The 15,327-nt window shown below is 40.4% G+C and overlaps 1 protein-coding gene across 6 annotated transcripts in view; it reads left to right on the top strand.

Annotated features, from left to right (window-relative positions):
- The first annotated feature begins 799 nt into the window (after positions 1–799).
- The window catches only part of INPP4B (inositol polyphosphate-4-phosphatase type II B), a 336,841-nt gene continuing 322,313 nt past the window's right edge, over positions 800–15,327 (top strand). For all 6 annotated transcript variants that reach the window (XM_084755321.1, XM_084755319.1, XM_084755320.1 and 3 more), the window contains exons 1-2: positions 800–997; positions 2,760–2,804. In XM_084755321.1, coding sequence (XP_084611447.1) covers positions 907–997; positions 2,760–2,804 — 136 coding nt within the window. In that variant the 5' untranslated portion in view covers positions 800–906. The remainder of the gene's footprint in view (positions 998–2,759; positions 2,805–15,327) is intronic.

Genomic DNA, 15,327 nt, shown 5'->3' with positions numbered 1-15,327 from the left:
GCTGGTAACTTGATTTAAAACAACATTGATTTTTTTTTTTACAACTCATTCTTGGGCATACATATCCACATGAATGTGAAACTATTTAAAGCTGTCTATCTATAACAGGGTAATAAATCTGTTGACTGCCGTCAGTTTTCTGTTGTTTTCATTTTCCCTCGAGTTTTGGCTTTTGAGAATTATTCTTTTATCCTTCTTTTCACACCACACTCCAATCATTAAACAATTAATCCACTACCAGACAGAACAGTAGGAGGCTCTGTGGAAAAGAACAAGCTTGGAAACTCCCCCTGTTCAACCTGGTTGCCCATCTCTAGAGAAAAGCACATGCTAAGTTATGGTTATGTGCTCATGACAAATCCTCTGACGAGGGCGGAGGGGAACGGAAGGAACATAAAGGGAAATGCCAGTGGAAAGTGTAACAGTGATGGTCACGGTGGCAAATTCCTTGACAGGATGCCATCTGTTCCTGGTACCTACTCTATTAGGTGCACATTACATTAGCAACTCTGTATCTGTCTTATAGCTCAGAAGACTAAACTGAAGGGATGAATATACCATTCCTGAATTTAGAAATTCCTCATACGACTCTAATAATTTACCTCAAAAACACCAACTTAGCCTCCAGCTTCTCATGCACTGTGATGCTTGGGTCGGAAACTGAGAGAGCTCTGGGCATGGAGGGAAGGTCATTTGAAAGTATTGTGGTTCTATATATAGTAATCCTTAGCTTTTAACTGAGATCTAAAATGGCAGCAATGTTGAACCTTGCTGTTTTCTTTGTGCAGAATTTCAGTGGGATACTAGATCATTAGCGTGAAGAGATACCAACGTTAAACCAGAACCCGTTATCTGGTACCATTTGGACAAGACACAACGGAAGCGAAGTCAGTTGCGAGGTGGATCATGGAAATCAGAGAGGAAGGAACGTCAGAAGAAGGGCAGCATTTCCTCCCTGCGGCTCCGGCAAATGACTCCGAGGCCATCCAGTTCACCAGTGAGTGTGGGTGACCGCCCTCCTGCAGGTCTCAGCAGAGCCCCTGGGTTAACGGAACATCCCCCGTGCATTCGCAGAAACCTGCATTCCACCAACTGCCATGACATCATTACCTGATTGCTTTCCCCTCAGTGTCTGTGCTTGGGGTTTGAGTGCCTAGCAATTCCTCTCACCTTTAATCTTGGCTAAACCAGATGACAGGCCATCGTGAACCAGCATCACATGATCAATTTTTAAATGTGTATCAAACACTCATACATACATTTTATGGACCCTTTCTGGATGCTAATCACATTTAAGAAGAGCTCCCATTTGGTACTTATTTATTATCATAGAGAATTAATATTTTGGAGGCTAGACATTTTTAAGACCAAAAGGTATTTAAGCTGAAAGCATTAGTGACAAATGTTCCACAAGAAGCTTTGCCTTGCTGCTGTACCAGAGGCCACTAACTCACATAATGGAGAAAGCCTAGGGATTTGGCCAAGATTTACATCCGAACATTGGAATCAATGTTTGTGCTACCCATGTAATTAAGAAGTTTAAGAGACTGGTATGCTTTCTCTCATGCTTAAATTCTACGGTTTCCATTTGTTCTTTAGAATAGGCTGTGTCCTTTCTCTCAGAATAGTCTTTTTATCCACTTTTTAAAATTACTAACAAATATATACACTAAAAATTATCTTTAGAAAATGGTACTGGTTGGATGCATTGAATTTGGTATCACAGCTTAGAGCAAAGTTAATTATTAGTATTCAAAAACAAAGAAAAAAAAACAGAATCAAATCCTGGAGTATTTGATTTCTACAAAAACATACCTCATGATTCTAGCCTCTATTGGAAAGTCTAACATTGTTAGCTGAAGCATTTTTAAATGTCAGCAGGAGAGAAAAAATGGTTACTGTGCTAAAAATAATTTGCTCACTCGGTGAATAAAAAGGCATTACATTTTGTTCAAAAAGATGCTTTTAAAAATAGGTTATTGACCAAATGCCAGTTAATTTAAACAGTCTCTGAGGAATACACAAACAAAGTCAGGAGTTTTACATTTATTGTCAAGTAATATCATTTCCTATGCTTTACTTTTGTTTCTTTGGCTACTTACCTGTGGTAACTAATGGAATGTTGTTCATTCACTCCCTTGCTCATGCTTGTTTGGGGTTACCATTGACTCTCTATGGTTGTTTGAGATTGCTACTTAATATCTGTGCTTGTTTGGGATTGTCACTGTATATCTATGCTTGTTTGCGATTGCTACAGACTACCCACACTTGTTTGTGATTGCTACTGACTATCCATGCTCGTTTGGGGTTGTTACTGACTATGGTTTTCAAGCATCTACCTCCCACAACACATTACAGCAACCTGATCATTGCACTTTCTAACAGCTACCCACGTTTCTAGACACTTCTTCTGAGACCCATTTCCCCACTCCTACTTCATCTCCTGTCATTTTATGATCTCTTTTCTTTTTGAAATATCACGGACAAAAGGAAAAGTTGAACAGAATTCTGTTGAAGTAATCAATCAGCAAAATAACCATCCCCATCCCATGCCTACTAGAACTTGCCTTCTTCATTTCCATTGACTTTAGAGGAAATGATGTGCCTTCACCTGAGATTGCATACTTTAAGCCTGATCATCTCACTTTATTCGTTCTGACAAAAATGTAGGTACACATTTGGTTAAGTAAAAGAGTACATAAGCTGTTACAGTATTTATAATGAATTTTAAAGCCTAAACTTATCCCTACTTTTTACAGGCATCCAGAAGATTCCCAATGAGCCACAGTTGGAATTCATTCTTGGTAAGAAATTATACCTTATTTATAGCAATCAGTAGAATGAGAATTTGTGCAGATATTTTCAAATTATAGCTGCATTATGTGTGTTATGATTTTACCTTTTTAAACATTGTTGTATTAAAAGTATTTCCATAACATAGGAATTATTTTTGTTAACTTGTATTAATAAACAAATAATCTGACTTGTTGCCTAGACCTGTATTGGTGCCACAATAGTTTACATTTTGTTTGGAGCTACGCCTTTTACATTAACATGTGCACACATTCAAATTGATACCCAGAGGTGAGATAGATACATTTTACATGTAAGTAGAGATATTTTTCTGAAGTTTGGGAGACAGATTTTAAAATATAGATATACAGAAAGGTGTCTTAGTGATTTGAAATTTCCAATTACTAAGGCACATTAACTTTCATTAAGTATATAGCAAAGTGTAGCCTTTGTTCAAGGTATATCACTTTAAATATAACTTGATGAGATAATAATTGTATACAATTAATATTTTAAGTATCCGGCTTTGTTGCTAAAAAGGTATGGTAACTAAGCATTCTGGACTGGCAAACTTGTAAAAACTCAAGAAATATTCATGGCAAAACTGATACAGCTGTGCTTTACTTCCATGAGTTTTGTGTTGGTTTTGGGTACAGAAAGAAGTTGTTTCTAGAAAGCAAGCGAGAGGCGAAAAGCGATGAGGGCATCCTTAGCACACTGGTGGGAACCCAGTGTTTCTGGAGCATTTTTCTAGCTTCCATTTGAAGCTAAGTTAAAAGAAAACAAAATCCCTTTTCTGAGCTTTATAGTAAGAGAAGAGTAGTTTGAGAAGTCTGCCATACTTCAAAGTACAGACAAAGCCTTAGTTTACTACATTTGGGGAAAAAAAGGGGGGGGGGAGGATCTGGAGGGGACATAACCCTGAGATTGGAGAGAGACAAGGAAAACAGTTTACAAAAGATGGTTTAAATGAGCAAATAGTTGCTTTTTATTTCATTTAAAATGTGTTGTTTTAATCAAAGCCAACTGTGCTATTTAATACAAAATTTAGTAGTGAGTCTTTCAAGTTCTGTAGAAACTCTGTTGCCTCTTATGTTTTGGGTTTTGAACTTGGATGGAGGGGAGTCATCTCCATTAAAAGTCACTCATAATAATGCCCAGTTTAAATAATTCCCATTTTCTTTTTTTTATATTTACTCAAAAACACAGAAAAATCATTAAAGATAGTTTTATGTTATCGAATAGCAAGAAATGCTTAATAACAGAATGCACATTAAACAAAGACAGTGAGTGTAGAGGGAACCAGAGACTCAGAAGACCCGTGTTCCAAACCATCAACTTCTCAGCCTGTGAACATTCCTGACTTCACTTCTAGAGAACTTATTCTAACTGTCTCATCAAAGACGCCATCAATAAGCCCTTGCCTGTATGCTTCCGTGTATTATTCTATTAATTTTACCCCTTAGATATTTTTCTTAATTCTAGAAATTCTTTAACACTAAATATATCATTACCTACTTACATTATAACAAGTGAGATAATTCTCCAAAATATCTTTATCATTATTTAAGAAGATACATAGTCACTTAACAAATTCTAGAAAAAAAAAATAGAACAAGAGAGTAGACTTTACCCCTATTCAAACATTTCGATATTTGATTTCCTACCCTTTAACAAAAAAATTTTAATGACCTGAAAATTTCAACAGCTTCACTTTGTTCTGAGGGGACGCAGTCAGCCACACTTATTATTTAGACAGGTGATTTATTGCTTTGCATAAGTTGTTTTATGTGAGATCTTGTTTTCTCAATGAGCTCATGTTGGTAAAAGTCACTTTCTCTCCCTGGAATTTCCCAACTTCATCCTTATTCAAGTCAATGAGGTAGGAGATGCTCAGTCAGCTGAGCAAGCTAATTGGCTAACGACAACTTGATGGAACTAGATGAGCTTGCCCTGAGAGGACACCCTGTCCACCGCTAACCACATTTCTAATGGGTGGCCGCCACTAAGTGAAGCAGTGTACCCTTACAGCTGGCCTTCTGCATCCACATGTGTTCCCTTGTCTTTCCACGTGTACAGCAGGTTTTTAGTCTCACAAGGAAAGAAATAACTAAGGATCCCAGAGAACACTGACTTTATTTACAGTTTCATAAAATTGTTTTTGTTTCAGCAAAGCTAACACTTAAAATAGGGGGAGAGGGAGGGACATTTCTTAAATGTGGAGTATATGTCCTTCCCGGAACCAATAGGAACACTGGATAGAGAAGACCATTAGGGGAAAAGGTGTAGCAGGAATGTCTGTAAACTCTATAATTTTATTCCACAAGTGTTCTTAAATGCTGATTGCCACTTATCCCCATGATCTCAAGTCAATAAATTGCTTATTAAAAATGTGTTTTTATCGCAGGGAATGGTGGCCCATTCCTGTAATCTTAGCATACAAAGAAGCGAAGGCAGATCTCGGTCACAGACTGGCACACATCGTGAACTCAGCGCACACTCAGTAGCACATGCACACAGGCCCTCCTGCACACACACATCTGCAAAATAGAAATACACAAATGCAAACAAAATTTAAAACGTTTCCGTGCCTTCCCTCTGGAATCATCTCCTTCATAATTTTTTTTTGTTTTTAACTTTCCATTTGCATCTCCCACCTGCCCTATAGTCTTTATTATATATGAAATAAAACTAATCTTAGATCCCAACTATTTTATGTACCCTTCTTCAGCTTTCCTTAAACCTGATAATTCCACACCCATGCTCTAATGATTACACATAGGAATCAATAATAGCAATGTAGAGATTCATCTTAGCTAAATATGAATGTTATTCTATTATAGCATATGTGTTTATAGAAAATTTCATTCCCCCCCACCTTATTTCTGTTTCACCATCCTATTTCCTGGATTTATTTTAAGACATAAAATTCAGCAAGTGCAAAGGCCACTGTCCTGTGCTGTTAATTTACATGGATCATCAGCATGTTGGTTTTTTTTTTTTTAAAGATTTAGAGTAAAATTCAAGGTTATTCTTAAGATGTGCTACTTGGTGGTCATTATGAATTAATCTCTCAGGGGGATGTTTCACAACCAAGGAGAGTACACATAGCTTGAGGATGAGGTAACACACCACCTGCCTCATGTGATCCTGAACTAACTATGCACATCTAGATGTGCAAAGGAATATGATTGAGAAAGCAAGCAAGGGCATCTTTAATAGTGGTTATTACCAATTGGTAGGTGTTCTTATTTATTTTATCACGCTCTTCGAAGTTTGTGAAATGCTCTCATACAAATGTTATAATCAGATTTTTTCCTTTTTGTTTTTTGTTTTTTTGGTTTTTTTGTTTGTTTGTTTTTGTTTTTCGAGACAGGGTCTCTCTGTGTACCCTTGGCTGTCCTGGACTCACTTTGTAGACCAGGCTGGCCTCGAACTCACAGTGATCCGTCTGCCTCTGCCTCCCGAGTGCTGGGATTAAAGGCATGCGCCACCACGCCCGGCAGATTTTTTCCTTTTTAACAAGTAACCCAAATGTGCCGAATGGAGCATATCTAAAGTTGAAATTTTTTTTATGCTCTTGGAGAGATCAGACTCCAACCCCTGAAACCTTTAGTAGTCACGTCGGGCTGCGTTATTTCTCTGGATCTTGAAGAATACAGATGTAGGAAAATAGAGGAAGCTAAGACAAAGAATAGTGAAGACGTTATACCAAGAGTGATGGACCAAAGTCAAATTCTGAGTGAGGAAACCAGGCTAGAGTGCCTAAAGAGGAGGAGGAAGTGCATCCTGGACTCAGAGACCATCATAGATAGGTGATAGGCATTTACATGAAGAGTAAGAACGCAGACTCAGCATGCACAGTCGAGGGCACATCTAGTTAGCTGTTATTCTGCCTGCCTCCTTACTGATGGGCTTCATTTTACCACGTCAAAATATTGGAAAACCAACTTACAAAAGGAAAACTTTATCTTACGTATATTCAGAGGTTTTAGTTCATGGTCACTCTGCCTCTTTGCTTTCTTCTGTGGTGGCACACAACAGGATCTACACGGCATGGAAAACTTCTCACCTCATGGTAGCCAGGAAGCACAGCAAGAGAGAGGAAGTGGTCTGATATCCCCTTCCCCAATGACCTAGTTTCTTTGCTGGTGTCATTTCTCAAAGACCCTTCTCTCCATAGCAGGACAGGCAGGGTAGCAAGCCTTTAAAACATGTGCCTCCGGGAGCCCTTCAAAATCCAATCTGTGGGTTAGGACAGGACTGTTTTTCTTGCTAGGAAAAACAAATGTGAAAACACTGTTCTCAAATTGGCATCTTGGTTTTTCTACTATCCATCTGGGAATAGTGGTGCATATAAGAAGAGGCAGTGATTTCACCATAAAGGACACTAGCGTAGCATCACACCGTAGCTCTACCTGATGTATGTGATGTGACCGGGAGATGCAGTGAAGTGCCCTATATTAGAAGCTCTGTTTACCATAGGAAGTGAAGAGGTACATAAGAAGCCCATGAATACATAAACCCATGTGTACATGGACCTTGCAAATGATGCTTACATTAAGTTCCATCATAACACTCTATTCTGGTCCAATGACCAAGCCTCCATCAAGGACATTATTTCCAGTGGCACAGCAACTTCAGATCAGGAGAGGTCATGAGATCCTTGGCTGTTACAGCTTTGTCAAAGAAAGTGCAGATTCAAAACACTTCCTCCTTTGTGTCATGTATCGTATTGTGTACACAGATCTGGGATTTTTGTAGAAAAGAAGCAACTGTATCTTAACTACTTTATAAGGTAAAAAAAGATGACGTGATCAGTTGCCATTGCTCAGAGTACGAAAATGTGTAGGACAGTGTTTGACCTGACAAGCTGCTCAAGAAAAGCAGACTCATCTATTCACAAACATGGACACTTGTGAGGATTTTCATTCACCTGCACCCCAAGGCCATTCATTCTTTGTAAGTGTCCATAAGTCAGTTATTATTTAAAACTTCCCAAAAGAAAGTCTTAGAAAGCCCAACTTGTATTTCTGTCACCGTCTCGCTTCTCCTCTCTTCCTGTCTGGCATTCTGGAAATGATTATAAAGCTCCACTGTTTGTAAAACGCAGTGGAAACGTTCAAACAGTTAATGCGTCTTGATCTCTTACATGTATGCCAGACCATCTGAAAGAAATCCTGAGCATAGAAATATGTTTTGAAGATGTATTGTAGAGAAAGCACTACAGCTTCACTTTAGTGGATGGAAGGCCATCTTGAGAGTGATGAGAGAAGCAAGGACTGTGTCTGAAGCAGGGGTTATAGACTATTCGACTTCTGCTCCATCGTAAATTAACTGCCCTCAACATGCCAATGATTACAGTACGTCCACCACATGAAAATGATCTATTCCTCCATAACTGATAGAGCAATTGTGCAAAGCCCTGAGAGATTCAAGGGTCATCTGTTTTAGCTTTAGCTTAGCTGTATACAAACAAGTTTACATCACACAAATCTGTCAGGCACTAATACAAAGAGAACATACTGACTTTATTTTTTGCTCATAATTAACACATACATTCTTTTATTTTTTAATTTGTGTGTATGCAAACTTGTGTGTGTGTGTGTGTGTCTGTGTCTGTGTGTGTATGTGTGTGTACAGGCATCACACATGATACAGTATTACAGGATACCTGTGGAAGTTGGAAGACAAAGAGTAGCAATTACCTTTATCAATCGAGCCTTCTTGCTGGCCTGGCTTCACTCTTTTAACTTTCACAAAATATGAATAATTTGTTTGTCATTGTGCTAATTTTACAGGTAAGAAAAATTTGACATGAACAGGTGATGTAATAAGCTCACTGTTTGAACTGAGGGATTCTTGGGGCCAGAGAATGCACTCTTCCATGGTGTTTACTTAAGAGATGACTAGATGCTTCACAAAGATGAGCTTTCCCAAGATCTTAAGGAAGACCATGCGGCCATGGTCCAAGCCAAATTTACCTGGCTGTGATGCTCTGCATTTAACCACTGGGCTGCATCCTCTTCTTCCAATCCCTGATTACTAGGAGTCTCCATCAGATGGGGCAGACAAGGCTGCATCATGGAAGGCACACTGATATGGCACATGCAAAGGCACCCTCCAATGACTGCCTATACTGAGGAAGTAGTGCTTAAATAATTCTCGTATCAAGAGCAGTATCTCTGAGGAAATGGCTTTGGACCTAGATCTTGAAGGATGAGCCATATCTCCGTTGGCTTAGAAGGAACACCTGATGTGACAGACAGAGAGTAGGAAGCTGGCAGAGAACGTAAAATCCCCCAGTTCCCTTTCTACTGTGAGCCAATTGGTACCGATTTACACTCTTACAATTCGACTCTAAACTAAAAAAAGAGTCAGCAATCCTCTTACAACTTTTTCTATTATTGCATGTATATTAAATGTTTGTTTTGAAGTTCTAAGTGGTCGGTCTTTAAACACTGATAAACAGCTAGTAAGTTATGCTAAGTTCTCATGACCAGGCGGGTTTTTCTGACATTCGGACTCTGATAGAGGAAACTGTACTATGTCTGGATAACTGGCTACTGATTAAGAGTTGCACGTGTGCACATGTCCCTTGGGAGTCTTTGAACTATGCCAGTGTTGGTAGCATTGGTTACCAAAGAGATAACAATGGAGAAAGTTTTTCGCTCAGCGACCATTTACTAAGGACACAAAAATAAGCAGGATGTATTTGCACTTCAGCCCGTATTGACCCTGAGCCAGGGACTTTGTAGCTCACCTTCTAAGAACTTTGTACTGTGGCATTCAGTGACAATATGAAGGCATCTAGGTTTTAGCTACAAAGGCCAGGGTCTCTGTGGCTGCTTATTGAAAGCACAGGAGTGGCAGAGCGAAGAGCAATAAAAGGTTATCCGAGACCTGCATAATTGTTTCTACATTGCTGAAATAATTAGGAATTTAATTGAAGAAGAGAAAATGAACCAATTAGAGTTTCTTAACAGGTCTTGCATGTGGCAATGACTCCCAAAAAGCCACGATTTGGGCCTCCACATTTGGATCTCTGTCCTTTTCTTTAATGCTGGCCCAAATGGCTGCATGACACTGTCTGTGGTTGCTGTGATATGTCACACCAGCCACCAAGCTAGCAGTAGGTAGAAGCCAACTTTTCCTTCCTGTTTCTGGTCACCATGTCTATTTTTTTTTAATGCAGCTGTGTTGCTATCATAATGGGCATATTTCCCGGTCACATTTATTTCTGTGTAGTATATTGCAGAAGCATTTAATGAAAGCAATGCCTTTTACATAATTTACACTGCAGCTTTAAGTTGACTGTTATTATTTGTGTCTTTTATTCATGACCAATGGTCTTCATCCAGTTTATTTGCCTCTCTGTGTAATTTACCTAATTACTTTCTTCCTCGTACTGTCTAATTACTGAGAGCTCTGGTCATTGGAACGAGATACTTTTAAAGCGTTTATCGTTACTTATGGGTAATTGAGAAATCAGGTCTACCTCAAGGCTTTGCTCTGTGGGTGTTTTGGAATCATGTTCAATTTAAAGCCACTGAAGCTGTTGGGTAAAGGCTTCCAGAATGATGTCTATGTAATTGAATGTTGTCATCAACCTTCTTGTTGAGCAACTAAGTGCATCTCAGACCAACTGAGCCTCATGCTATGGAGGAAAGAGACCAAACAGAGTGAAAGGGAAGACAAAGAAATGGCACTTCTGTGGTAAAAAGGTCTTTCCCCAAATGCTTCTTACTGGAGCTTTTACCTTACACAATTGGAAGCAGGCGACACTGTCCTGTTTTCTTTTTTAAAATATATTTTATTAATTTATTCATATTACATCTCAATTGTTATCCCATCCCTTCTATCCTCTCATTCTTCCCTCCCTCCCATTTTCCCCTTACTCCCCTATGACTGTGACTGAGGGGGACCTCCTCCCCCTGTATATGCTCATAGGGTATCAAGTCTCTTCTTTGTAGCCTGCTATCCTTCCTCTGAGTGCCACCAGGCCTCCCCATCCAGGGGACGTGGTCAAATGTGGGGCACCAGAGTTCCTGTGAAAGTCAGACCCCTGGAGAATGTCCTGTCCATTGGTTAGATCTGGGTAGGGGTTCAAAGTTTACTGCACGTATTGTCCTTGGCTGGTGCCATAGTTTGAGCAGGACCCCTGGGCCCAGATCTGCCCATCATAATGCTCTTCTTGTAGGTTTCTAGGACCCACTGGATCCTTCTATTTCCCCATTCTCCCATGCTTCTCTCACTTAGTTTCTGAAATTTGTGGACAAATGGATTGAAGTAGAAATGATTATAATGAGTGAGTTAACCCAGAAGCAGAAAGACTCAAATGGTATATCCTCACTTATATCTGGATGCTAGGCTAAGGGATATGTCCCATGAAAGTCTTCACTTACTAGGACAGAGGGGAGGACATCCCACTGTTCTGTTTTCTAATGGGAGAATCTGGACTGTCCTGGAGGTCCAGTAGTGAGCCTGCAGCCATATCTGGAAGGGAGAAACGTGAAGGCTTCCGGTTCTTCCCCCTTTTTTCCCAGTCCCTCTGTTTTACCAGTGACACAGGCTGCTCTGACACAGGACAGAAATCACACTCAACAAAGAAGGTATTCCCAAGCCAACATTATTCAAATGCAGAGGGTCAGTTTTGTTTTAATAAAAAAATTATAAGTATTCAAAACAATACACTGACCCACTGCTTTAAAATAATATTTAAGGTACTTCCCAAAATCTGCAATCCTTGCCTTCATGTGACCAGAGCCTTCTATTCTGCTGCAAAGCATTGCTGGATTTGTTCACAATTATTTTAAACTTCAGGCAGCTGAAACATGACTTCTTGAGCTGCATTCCTCCCCTCACCACAAAGAATACTTTATTATACCCTTAGGATGTACATGTTTGTAAGATATACCCCCCAGCCACTAGATGAAATACCCAAACTCTAGCTCCATTAGGACAGCGCCTCGCTTGCCAGCTTGCCTCAGAATTACCACCTAGTTCTGAACATGCTGTGTGTGAGTTCAACAGCCCTTCAGTGCCAAGCCATGGTGTGTTCTTCCTCATCTGGAGCACTCAAGGAAGTCCTCAGGTATCAAGGTGACCCCTTATCTCCTGACATGATAGCCAGAGGCATCTGATGTGACTCTCCTGGCCCCCAATATTGTCTTACAGTGGTATTTGACCTCTCAGAGTGTGATCCGTCTAGATCTCAGGGAAGCGTGCCAGTCCTACCTTTCTCCCATGCTATCCTGGTCCAATCCACCTCAGATACTGGCCCTTTTTTTCTACCCCTCAAGTGTCTGAGCACTGCTCCCATATTGAACACAGTGGCTCCTTAGGTCACAGGCAGAGCTTAGATCGCCCTGGAAGTTTATCCTGGCAGGTTCCTCCAGCTCTCTTATTTTCTTTCCCTGTTTGAAGAGCTTGCTTGCAACTGTAGGAACCTCTCACCTAAGCCACACCGGGTACCTTTCCCACATTTAACAAACTGTCCTTGGGCTGGATACACACATGAATTGCAATCCTCATGCCTGTTTCCCTACAGGACATTGATGTCCCTCCAGCTGCCTCTGACAGTGTTTTATACTGATTGCCAGCATATTATTTGAAAATTTAGGTTGAGATTATAATGTATGTAATTAGATAATTACTCATGTTTCATGGTTTCCAAGTTCTCCCCAGGAGAATAGAGTCTTGTGAGCCCTGGGGCTTTTCTAGAAAGAACAGACATAAAGAGTCAGTTAGCGGCTGAGATTAACAAAGTGGATCTATATTCAGCATGGATCTGACCATGAAGATTTGAAACACACGTGTGCCCAATTGAATGTTGAAACTTCCTCCCAAAATGACTTTGGAGGCCCTGTGTTGTGATGACACTAGGAAGCGAGCAGCCTGTGCTGAGATGTTCTTAAAAATAGAGACGCATACAGTGCGGGGTGGCCCATGCCTGTAATCCCAGCACTCTGGAGGCAGAGGCAGGCGGATCAAGGTGAGTTTGAGGCCAGCCTGGCCTACAAAGTGAATCCAGGACAGCCAAGTCTACACAGAGAAACCCTGTCTCAAAATACTAAAAATAAAATAAAATAAAATAAAATAAAAAAATAAAAAAGAATAGAGACACATACAGATGGCGACAAGGAGAATCCCAGGCAACTAAGGTAATAGAAGTGGATTCATCATCCCAAGATTTGAGATTCCATTTGAGCCTGCAGCATATCACGCATGGGAGCAGAGCTAGGCTGCGTTTGAGAGCAGTTGGCAGGGCTGCCAGAGCCAGATCTTTGGGTCCCGACTCCGCCCCTGGCTAACAGTATTGGCCATGAAAAATCCTTTTTAACTGTGTGCTGTTTTCAAAATTGAGCAAGACAGTTTCCTAAAGTAGTAAGAATGGTGCTATGTGTATAAGGATCGCTTCGTGGTATTCTAGTCATTATTTTGTGTTAATCCTTTACTGGCTTTGACATTCTAACTCCTTACCCGTAAATTGTGAATAAAAGCTCCTATATCCCCCACAGTGTTTGACCTATGAACATAAGAAGTACAGTATTAGGCATTTCATAAATCATTTTTGCCTACACATTCTGTGTAATTGAATCCTCACAATCATACAGTGATAATAAATAGAATTATTTATATTTACAAATGAAGATTAGGAGGTATACTTTAAAAATTAAAGGCATATAGTTAGGATTATATATCTATAATCTTAAACTTTTTTTTTTGACTGGGATATGGACAGATGTAAAAAAAGTTTCTCAAAACACAAATAGAAGATACCTTTTTATTGATTTTTAAAAAAATTTTTAGACAGGGTCTGGGTATCTAGCCCAGGCTAGTCTCCAATTCCCAATCTTCAGCATGCCTGTTTCAGCCCATCTTACTTCACTTAGGCCCCTGCCTGTCCCAGAGGAAGGAAAATGTTCTTTTACATGTAATGCGGTGGCCTGGACTATCTCTGTTACATTCTGTGTGCCCAGGTTCCAAGCCATCTGCACTCAGCCACTCTGCTGAGGTTTAGGGCTGAACTGTTTGAAGTAGGAGGGTTTGCTTTAAACCATCCCATGCTTCCTGCCCTCAACTTGCCCCTAGTGCTTTCTCACCTCTGCGGTCTACTGATTTGCCATACTTGGATGCTACAACTGACTAGGATGTGCCCTCGAACTCCTGGGAGTCAACATCTTACCACAAAGGATGTGATATTCTCAAAATCTTCTTAGTCAAAATTTGAGTGGTGATTTTCTCTTGTTAGCACAAAAATCCCACATGTTCTTGAAGACTCAAGCAAAGTCAGTACATTCAAAATTTGTTCAGCAAAGAATTATAGAGACAAAGACACTTAAAATGAGAGATTCGCTATCCCTCTACCCTTCCTATTTCTTTTTCACTCTTATTTTCTAATCTACTCTTTGCATGTCTTTGATTTTACTTTATATTTTAATTTTACTTGTAAAATATTTGTCAATAGACTGAGAGCAGTTCAGCAATCACACACACACACACACACATGTACACATACATACACATACACACACACACACACACACACACACACACACACACACACACACACACACTGTGCACTGTTTCTTGGCTCTGCTCTGTTGGTCCCGGCTGGCTTACAACTAACTATAAAGCTGAGGATGACCTCAAACTCATGGTCTTGTTGTCTCTTCCTCTATCTGCTGGGATCACACGCATGTGTCATCATTCTCAGATATTAAAACTATTGATTTCGCACATTAAGTATTGAACCCATATATTCACAGGAAATTTTGAAAAAAAAATTACTTTAATTTAAGCACCACTCTCTGTAAAGCAAGTCCTGGCCGCAATTTCTCCTTGCAAACCTTCCACAGCAGCTTTTAATGTTGAGAAAATTCATCTGGAAATGGCCTTATTTAGGTTTTGTTAGAAGCATAGGCAATGACTCAGTGTGCTAAATGATAAATCACCCAGAAAGTGCCTGTTCCCTTTGTTTCTTCCTGCCTAGACAAGCGAACTTCAGAGGCCCTCCGGAAGCTGCCATGCCCTCAAGGCCCTTGCTCCTCACACTCCTAAAACCAACCAGCCTGTGGCTTCAGTTAGAAGTCAGCGCCCCTGCCCATCCTGGCCATACCCATTCTGTTTGGCAACCAAAGCCCCAGGGTCCTGAGACACCTGCTCTATCTACCCTATCTACCAGCTATGCTGGCCTTATCTTTTAAGGTAGATAGCAGTAACCATTGCCCCTGCTGGATCCACGAACCAGCCCTATGCCTGGTAGGAATCCTGTATGCTCCTGGGCTAATGGCAACTGTTCTGAAAAGACGTCACCCTTGGAAAAGGGGAAGTAAGAGTCTTAGTAAAGTCTCTGTCTCTCTGCCTGCCTGCCTGCCTGCCTGTCTGCCTCTGTGTGTGTGTGTGTGTGTGTGTGTGTGTGTGTGTGTGTGTGTGTGTATGTGTGTATGAGAGAGAGAGAGAGAGAGAGAGAGAGAGAGAGAGAGAGAGAGAGAGGGAGGGAGGAGAGAGCCAGAGGTCACCTTCGGGTAT

The sequence above is a fragment of the Acomys minous genome (genome assembly GCF_964271855.1).
Source record: "Acomys minous genome assembly, chromosome: 14".
In the NCBI taxonomy this organism is placed as follows: domain Eukaryota; kingdom Metazoa; phylum Chordata; class Mammalia; order Rodentia; family Muridae; genus Acomys; species Acomys minous.
The sequence above is the reverse complement of the archived record's forward strand: the minus strand, read 5'-3'. Positions and strand labels throughout refer to the sequence as shown.